General features: G+C 33.0%; 1 protein-coding gene across 5 annotated transcripts in view; it reads left to right on the plus strand.

Moving 5' to 3' along the window:
• Nucleotides 1-18,522, plus strand: part of Stxbp5l (syntaxin binding protein 5L) — a 391,328-nt gene that overhangs the window by 282,642 nt on the left and 90,164 nt on the right. For 3 of the 5 annotated variants that reach the window (XM_074073244.1, XM_074073248.1, XM_074073247.1), the window contains 2 exons: nucleotides 8,574-8,725; nucleotides 11,170-11,334. In XM_074073244.1, the coding sequence (XP_073929345.1) occupies nucleotides 8,574-8,725; nucleotides 11,170-11,334 (317 nt within the window). The remainder of the gene's footprint in view (nucleotides 1-8,573; nucleotides 8,726-11,169; nucleotides 11,335-18,522) is intronic. The other 2 variants (XM_074073245.1, XM_074073246.1) reach the window with 2 other exon arrangements.

An 18,522-nucleotide genomic window follows, 5' to 3' on the forward strand; every position in this document is an offset into this window, starting at 1 on the left:
ATGATTTTTAAGATTTTAAAAACAAATTTTTGTTTCTTATCTTATAACTTTGTATCCTAAGCCATTAAAAACACATATTTAAACATATTTTTCTGTTTTGAGTTATAGCTTTAGTCAGATTCTTAAAGTACCAATGAACTTAAAAAGAAAAAGTAGAAATATATTTTCAAAATATGTGATTTTCCCCTATTCTATAGTTATATAAGTGCTTAAATATTATCATTGTTTGTAAAATGCCAAATAGAAAAGGACTCCCATAGGATTTTTACAGACCTTATAATCTGGACTTTCAATTTTCTTTCTTAAGTAGACAAATATTTTTACATTTGAGTATATTTTATACTTAAAAGGTAAAAAAAAAATCAATTCTTGTAGAAGATCAAAAGCCCAAAGTTAGAAGAGCTAATTTTGTTTGAAGTAGAGTTTAACACGAATGTTAACCAGTTAAAGAAACAAGGGATCAATAAGAATAACTAATGCTCGAAAATATCTTCTTGGTTAGTATTTTCTTTTGCATTTTTCTTACCATCAAGATACAGGAAGAAAACAAATCTCATCTTTGTTTTTTCTCTATAAAATCATTTTATTTTTTCAGATAGGATAATCCACAGAATCCAATTTAACTCTTCCCAACCTGTCTTTCCTTGTCCTTTCTCTCCAGGATACTCTTAAGGAATAAGAGTCCCTAACTCTAACTGTACTTCTCATAGACTTCCTTTTTAGTGGTAATTTTGTTAATGAAATAGTCATTAATGTTTAAAAGAATTTGAGGTATAACTGTGCCTTTTGCATTCAGTTATCACCCCTCATTCACTGGCACCTCAAAACCACTGAATTGCTATGAATCACTGTAGTTTTTCATTTTCTGTAATTTCATATAAATAGAAGCATAAGTTATTTGTGTTTATATCCTTTCACTTAGTATAATGCTTTTAAGATTCATCCATGTTATTGTGTATATTTGTAGCTTCGTTTTTTTCATTGCTGAATAGTACTCTGTTACATGGATTTATAAAAATGTGTTTAATCTATTCACCACTTAATGAAAACTTTGGTTGCTTAGGGCTATTGTGAATAGATCTGCTATGAACATTGAAGAATAAATCCTTGTACAACCCTTTTTTTAATGTGTTACTGGGGTTTGAACTCAGTGCTTCACGGTTGCTAGGCAGGTGCCCTACCAATTGAACCACTCCACCAGCCATTTATTTGTGTTGGATATTTTCAAGATAAAGTCTTGCAAACTGCCTGGGTTTGAAACATGATCCTCGTGATCTCTGTCTCTCCAGTAGCTAGGATTTTAAGTGTGAGCCACCAGCATCCAGCTAATCACTGTGGTAGGTGAATTTATATCTAAATGTGAGTTTAATTTGTATACCTTGGAGACAATGTTGTCCAGCATCTTTAGTATTTACTTGAAATTTGTACTGTTTTGCTGAAACATCTATTCAAATATTTCTGGACTTAAAATTTTTCATTTTGTTATTATTAGCAATTCTTAGTGTATAAGAATATTATACAGTATACTATTTTCTGTATAAATACTAAAATACTATTCTGTATAACTAGTATTTTGCAAAATATCATCTGGTATATGGCCTGACTTTTCACATTATTTGCCATAGGTAAAGCCTTATGGTTTAATTTTAATGTCATACCAGCTATTTTACTTTATAATTTATGATTTTTTGTGTTTTATTAACATATTTTTAATTACTCAAGAATACTAAAATTTTCTTCTATAATTTTCTTTAATTTATGTGTGCTATGGAAAGTAAAGGTTCAATTTTTCCACACTTATTGAGGTATAATTGATAAATAAAATTGTGTAAATTTAAAGTATAATACATGGTGACTTAATATCTGTATACACAGACAGTTCCTAATTTCTAATAGTTCAACTTCTGAATTTTTTACTTTATGGTGGTATAAAGGTGACACACAATCAATAGAAATCATACTTTGAATTTTAGGTTTTGATCTTTTCCCAAGCTAGTAATATTATAGTACAATATTTCTTTGCATGCTGGCCCACAGCAGAAAGCTACAGATCCCAGGCAGCTACACATCATAAGGCTAAAAAACTAATACTCTATAGTGTATTGTGTTGCCGAACTATGATGTTTGGTGGTTACATGCATTATTTGTTGTTTTTTTTTTTAATTTTGGGGGTGGTACTGAAGTCTGAACTCAGAGCCTTACATTGGCTAGGCAAACATTCTGCCACTTGAGCATGCTCCCAGCTCATTTTTGCTTTAGTTATTTTTCAGGTAGGGTCTTGAATTTTTGCCCAGGTTCAGCCTCAGACCACAATCCTGCTATCTACGGCCTCCCATATAGCTGGGATTACAGGCACATGCCAGCCACCATATTTGATTTGTTGATTGAGAAACAGTTTCACTACCTTTTTTGCCTGGGCTGGCCTCAAACCATAACATAGGAATAAATTAATTCTTTGCATATGAATAGCCAGTTTTCCTAACAGTCTTACTGAAGACACTGTCCTTTTCCCATTTTCTATTCATGGTTCTCTTATTAAAAATTAGTTGATTATAATTTTGTTCTCTCTGTGCATCATCATTAATTCTTCACTGAACAGTACATGTCTGCAAAGAAGTCCCATATTGTAATACATGACAACCAAATTAACCAACTTCTTTTGCTAACATTTCATTTCCATAGCTCACATAGTGGTAGTTCATCTTAAATTATGATAATATTGAGGAAGTTGTCATTTGTAGAGCATGTCTCCTCATTTGAATTCATGCCTTTTTTTAAACTTATGTTTTGGTTCTCATTAAATTAGTTCAAAATCATTATTTGAAAGTAACAAAAATGAGGTTAGCCTATGAGCAAAGGTACTTATGGATTATTTGGAGAAAACAGTTCAGACTTGTTTCACATGATTATGAGGTAAATATAGTTAAATTTTATCAGCTGCAAAAAAATCCATGCCATGTCAGAGAAAGCAAAATCCTGGGGGTGGTTAATATTCTGTATATGTTAGTGTTATCAGTGCTGAGAACTGTTATTCCTGATTTTACTTAATATTATGATTGTTGAAATATTTCGCAATGCTTAAAAGGTAAGCCCATGGAAAGAGCATTGTAAAGGAATTATATTACATGTTCTTTATTAAAATTGCTCTGTCAGTTCTTGCACATTCTCTAGGGGGAAAATTAATCATTTCCTCAGTTATGATTGTGAGTTTGGAGAATTTCTAAGCATGTATTTTGGTAATACTTTTTATAACCACTTCTTCTGCATTTGTAGTGTGCTGCAATTTTAAAAAATTGTGTTGCACTTGAAATGTGAAATTTATTGGGAATATAAAGAATTATTCTACCTTAAAAATGTGTGTGGGTTTATTTCTAGACTCTCAATTCCATTTCACTGACCTGTGTATCTATTTTATCCCAATGTGTTGTATTGTTTTAATAACTTTAACTTTGCAATATAGTTAGAAATTGGGACATGTGATATGTATAGCTCTGTTCTTCTTTAAGATTGTTTGGGCTATTTGGATCTTCAATGGTTCCATATAAATTGTAGGGTTTCTTTTATATTTCTATGAAAATGTCCTTGAAATTATTATAGAGATTGCATTTGATCTATTGATTACTTTGGGTAGTATGGACATTAAAGTAATATCAGTTCTTCCAATCTATAAATGTGGAATGTTTTTCCATATAGTTTTCAGTGAATAGGCATTTTGCTTCTTTGTTTCTATCACTTCTTAACTATTATAAAATACTTGTTTGTTTGCTTGTTTTGGTTTTTGAGACAGGGTCTTGCTATACAGCCCAGACTGGTCTCAAATGAGCTACATAAGCCAGACTCATGATCCTCCTGCCTCAACCTCCTGAATATTGGGATTATAGAGATGCACTACCATGACCAGCTCTTCAGATTTTTATTCTTTTTGATGCTATTGTAAATGGAACTGATTTGTTAATTTGGTTTTGGATAATTCATTGTTAGTGTATAGAAATGACCCTGATTTTTCCATGATGGTTTCATACCCTGAGGCCTTACTAAATTCATTTATTGTTCCTAAAAGTTTTATAATGGAGTCCTTAGGATTTTGTACATATAAGATAGTGTCATCTGCACAATTTAACTTCTTTCTTTCCAATTTGGATGCCTTATATTTCTTTTACTTGCCTAATTCCACCAAGACCTTCAGTACTGTGTTAAATCAAGTGTTATGAGGGGACATCCTTGTTTTTCCTTCCTTACAGGAAATATTTTGGATCTGAGGTACAGTTTAGTTATAGAGTGCTTGCAGAGCATACACAAGGCCCTTGGTTTGATTTCTAGGCAGCAAACAGAGAAAAAAAACAATACCAAAACCAACAAGGAACAGTTTACACTTTTCACTTTTGAATATAATGTTGGCTATAGACTTGTCTGTCATATATGTTTTTTATTATGTTGAGATATATTCCTTATATATCTAATTTGTTGTGAACTATTTTCCTCACTTTTATTGGGATATATTCGTTGTACGTGTGTATTCATTGTGACAATTCCAAATAGACTTATATTGTACATTGGCTAGATTACCCCATAATTTCCCCCCATTCCACTCCCCATTTTAGGAGTTTTTTTAAATCATGAAAGGAGGCTGAATTGCACCTATTAAGATGATCAGATGATTACTGTCCACCATTCTGTTAATGTGGTGTATCACATATATTGATTTGCATATGTTGAACAATCCTGACTCCTAGAGTTACATCCCATTTGATTATGGTATATAATTATTTTATATTAATATATTCCTTATTTTGGTTTACTAGTATTTTAAGAAATTTTGATGGTACTGGGTTTGAACTCAGGGCTTCATGCTTGCTAGGCAGGTGCTCTACTGTTTCAGTCACACCACCAAACCTGTTGAGAAATTCGGCATCTGTTTGTTCGTTAGGCTTACTGGCCCATAACTTTCTTTTCTCATAGTGTTCCTGTCTGGCTTTGGTGTGACACTAATTCTGGCCTTGTAAAATGAATTTGAAATGTTTCTTCCTTTTCAATTTTGAGTTCAAGAATGTTTGGTATTAGTTCTTCTTTAGATATCTGATATAATTTACAATGATACTGTCTAGTCCTGGACTTAGTTATTGTTTTGTTTTGTTTTGTTTTGTTTTGGTATTTGTTTGTTTGAAAGGACTTCGTTACTGTTGCAATCTCTTTCCTTATTTGTTACCTGTTTAGATTTTCTATTTCTTTGTAAATCTGGCTTGGTAATGTCTATATTTATAGAATTCAAACATTTTTCTATATTATCCAATTTGTTGTATGATTGTTCATTACAGTCACATTCTTTGGCATTGCTGTGGAATCAGTTTTATAGTTCTTCTTTCATTTATAATTTTAGTTATTTAAATCCTTTCTTTCATGGTTAATCTAGCTAGTTTTGTCAATTTTATTTATCACTTGAAATAACCAACCATTTCTTCATTGATTTTCCTCCTTTGTGTGTGTGTGTGTGTGTGTGTGTGTGTGTGTGTGTGTGTGTTGTGTTGTGTTCCTAGAGGTTGAATTCAGGGACTTATGCTTGTTAAAGAGGGGCTCTGCCACTGATTATTTTTGAAATAGGGTCTTACATTGTGCCCAGGTCAGCCTGGACCATGATCCTCCTATTTGTGCTTCTCTCAATGGCTGGGATGACAGGCATATACCACCACACCCAGCCATTGGTTAAACTGAGAGCTTACGAACTTGGCCTTAGCTGGCCTCAAACTGCAATCCTGATCTCTGCCTCCAGACAAGGCAAGGATAGGTCAAGTTAGCCCTATATTATAGTTCTGGACAAAATACTTCTCAAATGATCAAGATATCTAATGCATAGCTAAGTAGAAAATAATCCAAAGGTTAAGGCAGCAAAGGAGACAGAGATGCCAAGCATTCTTATCCTGCTCAGTCATCCATTAGACATCTGTAGGCTCAAGAACAGAAGCAATGTTTTCAGCACAAGTGGTCTTTCAGTCCCTGAAAAGTAATCTAGGCAACTATTATCATCATAACCCACACATGAAGGGTGTTATCTACAACAAAGCTAGAGACTAATAATGTATTACTTAGCCATGGAGCCTCCAAAATTAGTGGGTTTTTTGTGTCAAATAAGAGCAAATAAAGTTAGAGTTTATTTAGGTTATTACTGAGTAATACTCTCAGCCTTTGATAATGTGCAGATATCTTTTTTCACCATTTGAAAGGTATATTTGGCGGACACAGAATTTTAGGCTGACAGTTTGCTTTCACTTCTTATTTTAAAGATGTCTCTAAGTTTGTATAGCTTCTAAGGAGTGATTGCCTCTCTTTTTCTTAATGTAGGAAAATATCTTTTATCTCTGCCTAATTTTAATATTTTCTTAAGCAATGTAATTTTTTGGTATTTTCCTTCATGTTTATTCTGCTCCTTTAAGTTTCTTGGATCTGTAGGGTTTTTGGTTTCTTTCGTTTATTCATATGTGCATACATTGCTTGGGCCATTTCTCCCCCCTCCTCCCCCCACCCCCCCTTGCTTCCAGGCAGAATCTCTTCTGCCCTTATCTCTAATTTCGTTGAAGAGAGAGTATATACAATAATAAGAAAGACATAGCGTTTTTGCTAGTTGAGATAAGGAGAGCTATACAAAGAGATTCCTAGCATTGCTTCCATATACAAATGTGTTTCATTCTAAATTGATTCATCTCTAACTAACCTTTTCTCTAGCTCCTGATCCCCTTCTCATATTGACCTCTGTCGCTTTAAAGTTTCTGTATTTATTCCTCTGCAGTGAGGACATCAAATACTATCATGTTTTGGGTTTCTTACCTATCCCCATACCTCCTGTGTATGTGTAAGTTTATTATTGTCATCAAATTTGGCAGTTTTGCTTATCATTTTCTCAAATATGTTTTCTCCTGCACTTCATTCCTAAAACTCCAATTACAATAAGCCTGTCTTATTCACAAACAAAATTCCTGCTTATGTATTGACCAACTCAGTAATGCAGAGAAGCTGTCATTCACACATTATTGTCAGTTGTGTTTAAACTCTATGCATCCTGAGCATTTGCAGTTTTTCTTCAATGATGGTAACCTATGCCTATGTATATCAAGGATCTACTGTACATTTCTAGATTGCTTAATGTTGTCCTATATGTCAGTAATGTTTCATTAATTTTTTTTCTCTATTGCTTTATTTTGGCTGTTTCCTGTTGTTATTTCTTTAAATTTATTGTCTTAGTCCAAACGGCTACAACAAAAATATCACAACTGGATAACTCATAAACAACAGAAATTTATTTCTCACATTCTGGGAAGACAAGGTCAAATCACTAGTAGATTCAGTGTCTGATAAGGGCCCATTTCTCATAGACAGTATTGTATAGCTGCATCTTCACATGGTGAAAGGGTCAGGCATCTCTCTGAGGCCTTTTTATCAGGTTGCTAATTCAATCCTGAGAGTTCTACTTTCATGATATAATCACCTCACAAAAGTCCCACCTCTTAATACAGTGATTAGCTTTCCATATATATATGAATTTTGAAGGGAACACAAATATTCAGACCCTAGAATTCACTATTCTTTTCTGCTGTAGTACTTAATGTTCATATTATTTTTCATTTCAAATATACTGATCTGTCTTACTGGAATATGTAGAATTCTGTGTGAACTAGCAAAACATTTAGTGTGGGTAGAAGTTTTGTGGTTTTTTTACTTGTGAGGATGACAGCGTGGTAGAGTAGAAAGAATGTGATTGAGAATATATGGACAAGATTCGATCTAAGTAATAAAATAACATGGAATTTATATAGAATAAACAAAGCTGTATTCATACAACTAGTATATATTTAGCTTAGGAAACAAAGGGCATCAAATTACAGTCATTCTACTAGAGGGCATATTGTAAACAAATAAGAGTATGTACCTAATGGATCAAGTGACCAAAATACCTGCTTTTAATCAGGAGATTTAGTTGATAAATTAGTGAAATGGTGTTTATTTTCAATATGTGGGACAAAGTAAAAAACAAAATAGTGAGAATATTAACTTTTTGTGAATGAAAGTTATATCTCCTTATATGTACTATGTTATTAAAAATAACCTTAGCTACATAAAGTTAACTTTAATTATCTTTCTGCTTAAGAAAAGAATGAATTTGGAACATAATACTGCAATTTACATGGACAAGGCATCTGATTACATACCTAAGCATTTGTGTTTATTGAACTGTGGCATTTCTTGACCTCTGTCCCCCTTGCATAGCAAAAAGACTTTGTGTCATTCTTTGGTAAAAACATAAAATCAAGTTAAACATATTGGGTAATCACTGCCTACTTGATAAAACTGTTACTGAAGTATGATTTCAAGGCATCCCTATTTTTTGCAGTAAATATTCGTGGATATTATACTGTCGGTGTCTATCCTATGTAAAGGCAAGGCTTCTTACCTGTCTTTAATCCTCCATCACTGCCTTACCTCCCCAATCCTAGATAATACTTGCAGTAATCTTATTTTTAATGTAAAAATTTTAAAATCATGCTGTGACACATTCTAGTCATATATTTTTCTCTTTCTCTCAGAGTTGCATTTGGAAACTGTAATGGGTTAGTCATAGTAGATTTTATCCAGAAGACAGTACTGTTAAGCATGGGGACCATTGACCTATATAGATCAACTGACCTATACCAGCGGCAACCAAGGTCTCCTCGAAAGAACAAGCAATTCATTGCAGGTAGGAGAGAAAACAAGAGGGGTTATGGATATGATTTGTTCATCTGTTTTCCTACTTTCAGATTTGTCTTTGTTTTGTGATACAATTCAAATGCATGGTAATACTAACATGAGTTGTAATACCATGTAAGTAAAATGAATTAGACAGAAACTGAAAATCTTTGAATAGGCATGGGAGGCATTTAAAGTTTAAATAGTTACTGAAGTTAGGAAGCATCTCAAGTTTCTTAGGCTGAATTCTTAAGAAACAATGGAAAACAAGTAGCTATGAAATATAAAAATGCTATGGAAATCAGGGTTCTCTAGTTGAAAAGCTGCTTGCAATGGTTGTGTTAAACAAGTTGACTTTCTTCAACTATATCTGGCCCCTTTATAGAGATAATTTAAGGTTATTCACTACTTACAATTTTTTAAATGACTCCATAATGTAATTGTCACCTTTTCTTGCTGGCTGACATAATTAGAAGTATTTTCACAAACACAGTAAAAATTATCCATTTAACACTTTTAAAATGATATGGAAGATGGCATTTAAATAAATAAATTTATTTAAATAGAAAAGAAAAGAAACTTCAGGTTACTTCAAATGTAATAGCAAACTTTGATACACTGAATTATTTAAAATTTTACTGTTATTCCAATATATATCCAAGTAGGTGGCTTTATATACATCAAAATTTTGTTTATTTTTCATTCATTGATATAGTCTAGTTGTTAAAAATTAGGCAGAAAGTTTACAGATTGAAATATTTCTATAGTTTTATGTGTTACTTTAGACAGTTCTTTAAATTTTCTACTTTGTTTTATTTAAAACAATCAATTGGGTATCAAAGCTTCTACTAAATATACCCATGAAAAGAATATTTTATAATAAAATATCAAAATCTGACATGATTATAGCTATTTTCCAAATAGGATTATCAAATTTAACATTTGAATGTGATAATAAATGAATTTCCCTTTTGGACAGGTGAACTTTGATATGCTTAGATTCTCCTTCTTTGTTAGCCTTTCTTTTATAAACCTTAGTACTTTCTAAACTGCTAATTTAGACTCTTCAGGGGCACAAAATTTCTCTTGGGACTGTGGGGGTTTTGTTAAGGATCTCTGCTTTTAGCAATATTTTAGGAGTCCTAGAAATTTTAAGTTCTACACAATCTGCCTCTACCACTACTAGCTTTTGAAAGAAAATCAGAATGAGGGAAATTGTGCATACATACACCACAGTATTCCTGCATCATTGCAAAGGAGAAGGTTGAATTTTGAAAGTTCAGAGCTTCTAGGATGGGATGATATTAGAAGGCTGGTGGTAAGGCACTGTTTTTCTATACTGGAAACACCTATTGGTCAGAAAAGCTGTGGATTCTCTGACAGCATCACAGTAACTTGCTGGATATCCACAGTATGTTGAAAAAGAATATTTTGAAGAAGGAAGACTTTTAAAACTTCTTTCAAACTTGTTGATCTTTAATATGATAATAGCTTAGAATTTTTTTAAATAATTCTGTGTGTTGAACTTGGGGCCTTGCGCTTACTGGGAAAGCACTATACCACTTGAGCCATGCCCCCAACCCTATTTGCTTTAGTTGTTTTTCACACATGGTACCATGCTTCTGCCTGGAGCTGGCCTCAGGCTGTGACCCTCCTTCCTTTGCCTCCCAGACAGTTGGGATTTACAGGTGTTTGCTTCCACACCTGGATTTTTTTTGTTGAGATGTGAGCTCACTAACTTTCTGCCCAAAGCTGGCTTTGAACTATGATCTTTCCAATTTCTGTCTCTCAAGTTGTTGGAATTGCAGGTGTGGACCATCTGGCCTACAGCTTTGATTACTTTAAAACAGGAGGAAGCAGTGATGAAGTCACAAACTCAGTTTCTGTTCTACTATACAAGATGACTATACACTTTATATTACAAAAATAAAATAGTTTCTGCCTGGCAGTGAGGGGGTAGCAGGGGAGAGGGAGGGGGCATGGTAGGTAAGGTAGGGGGTGGGGGAAGGGGGAAGAAATGACCTAAACATTGTGTGTACATATGAATAAAATTAAAAAAATAGAAAAAAAAAAGAAAACAATGAGGTTGCTACTTGGATATTTATACAATGGAATCTTCTATAAATTAAAACTGAAAGTCATAAATTAAAAAAATAAAATAAATTATTAAAGATTGAAATCTCTAAGCTTTCTTTTTAATTGATGAAGGATTAAAGATAATTATTTTGATATTAGTGAAGTAATTTTTACCTATATTTATAAGTCAAGTAAATGTACTATATAAAAACATCTAAGAAAAATATACCATCAAATTTTATGTTTAATTAAATAAAATTGCTACAGCATTCTCACCATTCATCTATCACCTCTTACTTTCTAAATGATTGTTTTAATATCTCCTTTCTAATTTTATTACCTAATCTTGCTGCAATTACTTCATCTTGGCTGTTCTAGATTCTGGTATGATATCACTTCCTTTCACTTTAGACTATTTTTCTCTCTTTCCTCTGCCTGCTGCTGATGCTGATGTTCTGGCATGTTCCAAAGACAACTTTTGCATGCGTGGCCTGTCTAACTTTTATCCTGATTTAACGAAACGGATCCGTACTTCCTATCAGAGTAAGTTCTATAAAGGTTAGGCAAATAGCTTGTTTAAGTCATAATGCTTGTGTTAAATTTGTACATCAGTGCTCGGTAATGTGTTTTCTTAAAACACATTCAGCATGCATGCAAATTTTTGTTTTGTTATGGAAGTGCAACCTGATACTTTTAATAAAAATTATTGTATAAACATTACAAATCATTCTTGTCATGTACCTATTCACTCATACCCTTTGTTTGAGTTTTTATTTCAAACCATGCCGACTATGTCCTATTAATCTAAGAATCACTGTCTTTTGTTTTGAAGAAGAGTTTTGGTGTCCTTGTAAATAATTAATATGATTTATTATATCAGTAGTAACCTGGTGCTTTCTGTTTTTGGAAACCTTTTGGGCCATTTTATAACATTGTTTTAACCAGCACCACAGTATTTGCTTGTCTTTCTTGGAGATAACAAAGTATTCACAATTTCTGATGTTGATTAAGACAGAATACACAAACACATTCTTATAGTGATTTTAGGTACCAAACTCTGTGAAGTAGAGGAATTAGGGTCACAAAAACCACAGTGAATAATAATAATTTTCTTATGGTAGCAAATGCAGACTGAAGATAGGTGAAAAATATTCCAAAAACTAGTGCAGAAAGTGCAGGAAGTGAGGACGTGTGTGACTAAAGGTGCAGATAATGCTAGGTGATATGGGTAAAATTTATTGACATGAAAAAATGTATATGATGGTAATCAATACACTATATAAAAATCCATTTGCTTACATATAGATACATACACATAAACAAATACATATGTACACATTAACACACATTGCTTATAAGCTCAGTCTCTTCAGACTTCACCAGTTTGCACATACTAATGGAATCACATCAGTTATAAAACCTAAAACTTCACTGATTCATGCCTCTAGTTTAAGGAAATCAGTTCCTGTGATATCCTGAAAATTTTTCTGGGAGTGCCTAGGTGTTCACTTATTTTTGCTCAAATTCTCTGGTTTTCTACTGTAGCAAGTTCATCCTTTTTGGGGTACTTTCCACTGTTTCTGCTCCTAGTATCTTGTACAAGAATATTGATATCTATCCTGGCTTTTGTTGCTCCTAAAATGGAAATTTACTAGATAACAGGGTATTTCACAACATTTAAAAATTGTATGAAATTTCAGTTTACATAATAAAGTTTTATTGGAACACAGCCACACAAATTCATTTACATATTTCAATCACTGACTTATTACAATGGCAGAATTGAATACTCTCAACAAAAGTCATGATTCACAAAGCCCAAAATATTTAGTATCTTGGTCTTTACAAAATATTTTGCTGACCCTTTCTCTATTCCAGTCTTTCATACCAATCCTCTACAACCACATAAAGGGATTGCATCCAGAAACTTTCCTGCAAATAGTCTATAGAACTTCTAAATCCCAGTTATCCTCCTGAAGCTAGAATTCCCTTACATCATGTGTATGTGTGTGTGTGTGTACATGTACAGAGGTAGAAAACTTTGTAGAACATGAGATTAGATTTTGCCAATTTCTTATTTTAGGTTTACGTTTAAAAAAATTTTATACTGAACATGTAATGTTTTTATACTAAACGGAGGAATTGTGGACTAAGGATAAGGAACAAAAGCAAGAGTCTTAGTTCATCAGAATTCTACAGTATCGTCCATGATATAAAGGGTGAAGAAGTTTTTTTAAATGCTCAGTAATATTATATTACCTTCAGAATAAAAAAATAAACACTTTTAAACTTTCATTCAGAGTCCTTTAAAATATAATTCCTATCTATATCTTCAAATGGAATTTATACTACTCTTTATAAAAATACTACCCCTGAGCCAAATTTTTATATCTCACTGTTCTTATGATTTGCTTTTATCATGTCCTCTCTAGAAATGCCCTGTTAAAATCTCACTTTCTGTGATAAGCCTTTCCTTTGCCATTAGAGCCCTGTTGTACCATTTCCTTCACTTAAAAGCCCACAGTGCCTCCATGGTACACATTTGATTCATATGTTTTGGCTACTTCTTTGTATGCTTATGCTCTACCTTACCCAATGCATGACAAGAATTCGAAAGCCATATCAGTTAAATTTTTAATTTAAATTTTAAAAATGATAATTAAAATTAATAAATTTTAAATTTCTATATGTCCTTTACATTCAGTACAAGTTATGACCACAGTAAATAAATGATGATGGTTATAAGATAGAGGATGGCAGCAGTCTACTTTGTTTCACATGAACAGTCAAGGGGAGTTTTAACATTTGACCAACAAAAGAACATCAGTACTGGATTGATTAGGATTTTACAAAAGCAATCATGATTTCTTCTAACTAGATATCTAAAGCATCAAACAAACGTAAAAACAAACATAAAAGTCTTAGAAAGACTTAAAGAAATGCTCCATGTCTCTGCCTGTGATCTCCATGTGGACTCACATAAGCCCTGATCTTGAAATCACATGTCATAAAGTCTTCTTCTAATGTTGTATATTATGAAAAGGGACTGGTTCTTTAACGTCTCACAGGTAAGAACTGGAATTTACTTTTAAAAATAAATTTTATGAAAATTTGTCTTGAAGTTTTTAAATATGGTTATATTTGTATAATTTCATATTTTATAGAGACTGGGCAGCTTTTTCATGAATGACTTTCACATATTGGTGTTGTCACTATTTGGGGAGACCAAATGTACTCCGCTTGAGGGGCCATCATGGTTTTTTGTTTGTTTGTTTGTTTTTGTGGCACTGGGGCTTGAACTCAGGGTCAACACCTTGAGCCACTCCACCAGCCCTTTTTTGTGATGGATTTTTTTCAAGATGGGGTCTCTCAAACTATTTGCCTGGGCAGGCTTCGAACCATGATCCTCCCGATCTCTGCCACACAGTTAGCTAGGATTATAGGCGTGAGCCACCATCGCCCAGCTCATCATGTTTTAATTATACTAGATAATTTAATTATATTTATTATTTAATAAATTATAAAATCATTATAAATCTATGAGGAATATGAATATTTGTTAGTAGATTCCTCTACAGATAAGAAAATTAAAGTCAAAAGAGAAAAAATCCATCTCTTAAAGTCATGCAGAATAAGTGAAAAACAAACTTTCACCTATATGACACTAACGTGATTCCATATGTTCTCCATTGTATGATTCTGTGACTCTTAATTGCATTTTGGAGTTTTGGGCACACTGGAAACCAAGTCCATTATTCTATAATCAAAAATCACTTTTCCTCAAGTTTTTACTCAGTGTAGTAACATTCAAAAACTAAACTATTTGAGATTGTTTTCACATGTCTAAAATGAGACTTAGACAAAGTTCTTCTAAAATGTGTTTATATTTTACTTTATTCAACTGTATTAACTTTGCCCGTGCAGTGATGTTATATAGTTCAAACCTAATAATTTTCATTTATGAAGAAATAATCTTAATTTAAATCTTTTCTTGGGGCTCTTTCCCAGTCACTTATCACCATCTGCCTTTCTTAAACCTCATCTGCAAATCGTTCACATCATAAAATAATAAAATTTCAGCTAGAAAGCTGAAAGGAAATTTCTATATTTTATTAATTATTGTTTACAGAAGCAGTGAAATGCTTTGGAAAGAGCAGATATATATTCAGAAGATTTAGATCAAATTCTGCTTTTTCAACTTACTACTTACTACATTTGTAGTCTTAAGACATTTAATCACTCTTGAGTTTTTCTTCTCATATATTAAAAAAAAGTAAAATTCATAATCCCTACTTCCCTTAAAGGTGCAGAACTTTTCTGGGTTAATGTTTATAAAAATACTTCTAAAATATTAGATAGTTTCATATTCTAATATATGATGAAGCCAAGTAACAGAAAGGTTACATAACTTTTCTAATATGATAACTAATATATAGAAGACTTAGGACTAAAGTTCAGTCTGTTGCCTCAACTGCCTAATGTTCTACTCATGGTAATAACAGAAATTTTGCTATTTAAAAACATATTGTGTGTCATTTGAGTCAAAGAAAGTTTGAATAGTATGCTTAAGGTATAGCATTGTCAGAAAACCTTACTTGTGCATCAATTTCTAGTTATGCAACAAATGATTGATTCTTTGGAAAGTCTCACACCTACTTATAAATAGTTTCCACTTTCACTAAGTGATTTTTTTTCAACTTGCAGAATGACAGAAGGCCCTCAAAACACAAATCAGAAAAATAAAGGAGAAAGAGAAATTAAGAAATGGGGATGATAAATATAAGACAATTAGAAAGAATAGAAAGGAGAAATACCTCAAGGAAAAAAAGACAGCAAAAATTATGGTAAACAACAAATGAGGAATGAGGAAAAACCCATTCATTCAAAGAATATTTTGTGAGCTACCATGTTGAGTGTTTTTCTAGGCAGTAAGGGCACAGTGATAAGTGAAACAATTTATGGTGCTTTCCTTCCATTTATTATAGCCATATAAAGGTAAATAAATCATACATATAGTATTATGATTGATAAAAAGTAGCAATGCTATGGTAGAGAAAAATGAGATGGAACTGATTTTCAGTGTTGTCAGGGAAAAGCCTATCCAAGGAGGAAGCATTTAAGTGAAACTTTGCAAGATAAGAAGAAAACAGTCAAAGCTTTAGATTTCCACTTCCAAGTAAAATAGAGTCACAGGCATCAAACAGTCTCCTGTCTGAAACAAACAAAAGTAAACAAACAAAAAGCAACAATAACAAAGAGAGACAAAATAAGGAAGCAAAAGTTTTAAGACACAATACTTCAAATAATTTTTTAAAACTGATCTCTGACAAACGAGAACAAAAGAAGTGAACCCTATAATCACATTCATGTATGGCTATTTTCTAGACTATAGCAAAAAGAGGGGAAGCCCCCTTTTGGAAGGAACTGATTAGCTCCCTAAAATGGAGACATGTAGATAAGAAATGGTGAAACCAAAGCTATGAACTCACAAAAAAAGATTTCTAACAATATAAAGAATTTCCTCCTCAAGCAAAATACTGATCAACATATAATATATGATGAAACTCCCAGGAACAGGTGAAGAACCACATGAAAGAATTAAAGGAAACAATGCCTATTCCCACCAGCACAGTTTGGTATTGGCCCATAGACAAATGCCCCAATGGAACTCAGTAGAGACTCCAGTAGATTCACATATACATGAGCAACTGATTTTCAACAAAGGTATAAAATCCATTAACTAGAGAAATGATGTTCTTTTCTACAAATGATTAAATGATTGGCTACCCCTTGTGCAGAAAATTTTTTGATCTATACATTGTACCAAATTAAAAATAAACACAACTTACAATGTGTCATGGGCCTAAATGTAAAACCTAAAATCATAAATCTAAAAAAGAACAAAAAAGTGTTGTGACCTTGTGTCAGATGACGCTTTCTTAGGTAAGATACCAAAAACATACTCTAAAGAAAATATACAAGAATCAACCTTCAAAAGTAAAATTTTCTGTTGTGCATTGTGGCTCATGCCTGTAACCCTAGCTACCAGGGAGATGGAGATTGGGAGGGTCACCTTTCAAGGTCAGCCCAAGCAAAAAGTTCACAAGACCCTATCTCAACCTGTCATCCCAGCTATGAAGGAATTGTAAATAGGAGGATCATGGCCCAGCCTGCCCCGGGCATAATCAAAAACTAGCCGGATGCTGGTGGTTCCTAGCTACTTGGGAGGCCAAGATGGGGAGGAGTGAAGTTTGAGGCTAGACCAGGCAAGTAGTTCACTAGACCTCATCTCCAAAATAACCAGAGCAAAAAACGGCCTGGAGATGTGGCTCAAAAGGTAGAGTTCATGCTTTGCAAGCATGAAGCCCTGAGTTCAAAACCCAGTCCCACCAAAGTAATATAAATAAATAACCATACACGACAGGAGCACTAGGCCCTCAGTTCAACCTCAAATACTTCCAAAAAAAAAAAGTAAAATTTTCTGCTCTTCAAAAGACACAGAATGAAGAGTAAGCCTTGGACTAGGAGCACTAATCTGTAAATCATGGATATGTCTCCTATAGGACATTTGACAGTGACATTTTTTGTTGTCACAGCTAAGATGGAAAGATACTCCATTGGCATATCTACACCTACCATGTATCCCTGCAACAAAGCTTTATCTGGTCAAAATGTCACATTGAAAACATTCAGAGAAAGCCATTTTATCTGGGAAATAATAATTTAATAAGAAAATCCTTAAAAATGTAGACTATTTATATGGATGATAATATTGGAGTATTGGATATATCTCCAAGAAAATACTGATATTTTATATTCACAAGTTGATATTTAAAATGTCTTAATTATACTATCAATTAAGATATATTACAGGTATATATTTAGATTTTTTAAATAAAAAGTGGTATAATTTACTGTACACAAAGGGGTTGTATCTTTGGCTATCCCATTATTTATTATAAAATTTCCATATCTGTTCTACTCATAAGTTATTATGTATTTTCTGATGTGTCACTGCACATACCTTCCAAGTTTAGTAGCTAATTTACACATATTTCAAACATTGCTTTAGCTACATAATCTTGGGCATATCTCATCATTTACTATTTAGTATTTTACTAAGAAAAGCATAACTTGGCATGCATCCCAAGCACTTTAACAAACTACCAACTTAACAAATTTAACTGCTTTTCATTCCTCTGATTCCTCATGTCTTCAACAAACATTTCACAGTATTTCTGAGATATCAAATGTAAGTGAAGGAGTGGATTTCCATTTCCAGATAGGATGCTGAAAGATTAAAAACAAACAAACCAAAAAACTTTTATCCCCAGGATAGTAACAATGGTAACAACAATAACAAAATCCTGTGCTAATAATAATGATAAAAATAAAACTATGCCTTCCTCTAGGACTATTGGAGCTTGGTAGATTCAAAGATGTCGTGTTGACTGTTAGAGAGGTAAGAACCATTTGCAGGGAGCAGGGAGCTATACTTGCTTCCATATCTGGGGCAAGTGACTGACCTGGGCAAGTGAGGGAAATCAGCGGGCCTTTCATAGATGGAGAGACTGCAAAGAATTTTTTTAAAGGGTAGTTTAATAACTTTCTGGACTAGCCTGTGGATGATAAATTGAAAAAGCCCCAAGGACAAAAATAAATCATTCATCTTGGCAAGTTACTGTTACCAAAACTTTATTGCTCCCAAAATTTTTCTGAGAAAGAAGCAAT

This window comes from Castor canadensis, chromosome 5 (genome assembly GCF_047511655.1).
Source record: "Castor canadensis chromosome 5, mCasCan1.hap1v2, whole genome shotgun sequence".
In the NCBI taxonomy this organism is placed as follows: Eukaryota; Metazoa; Chordata; class Mammalia; order Rodentia; family Castoridae; genus Castor; species Castor canadensis.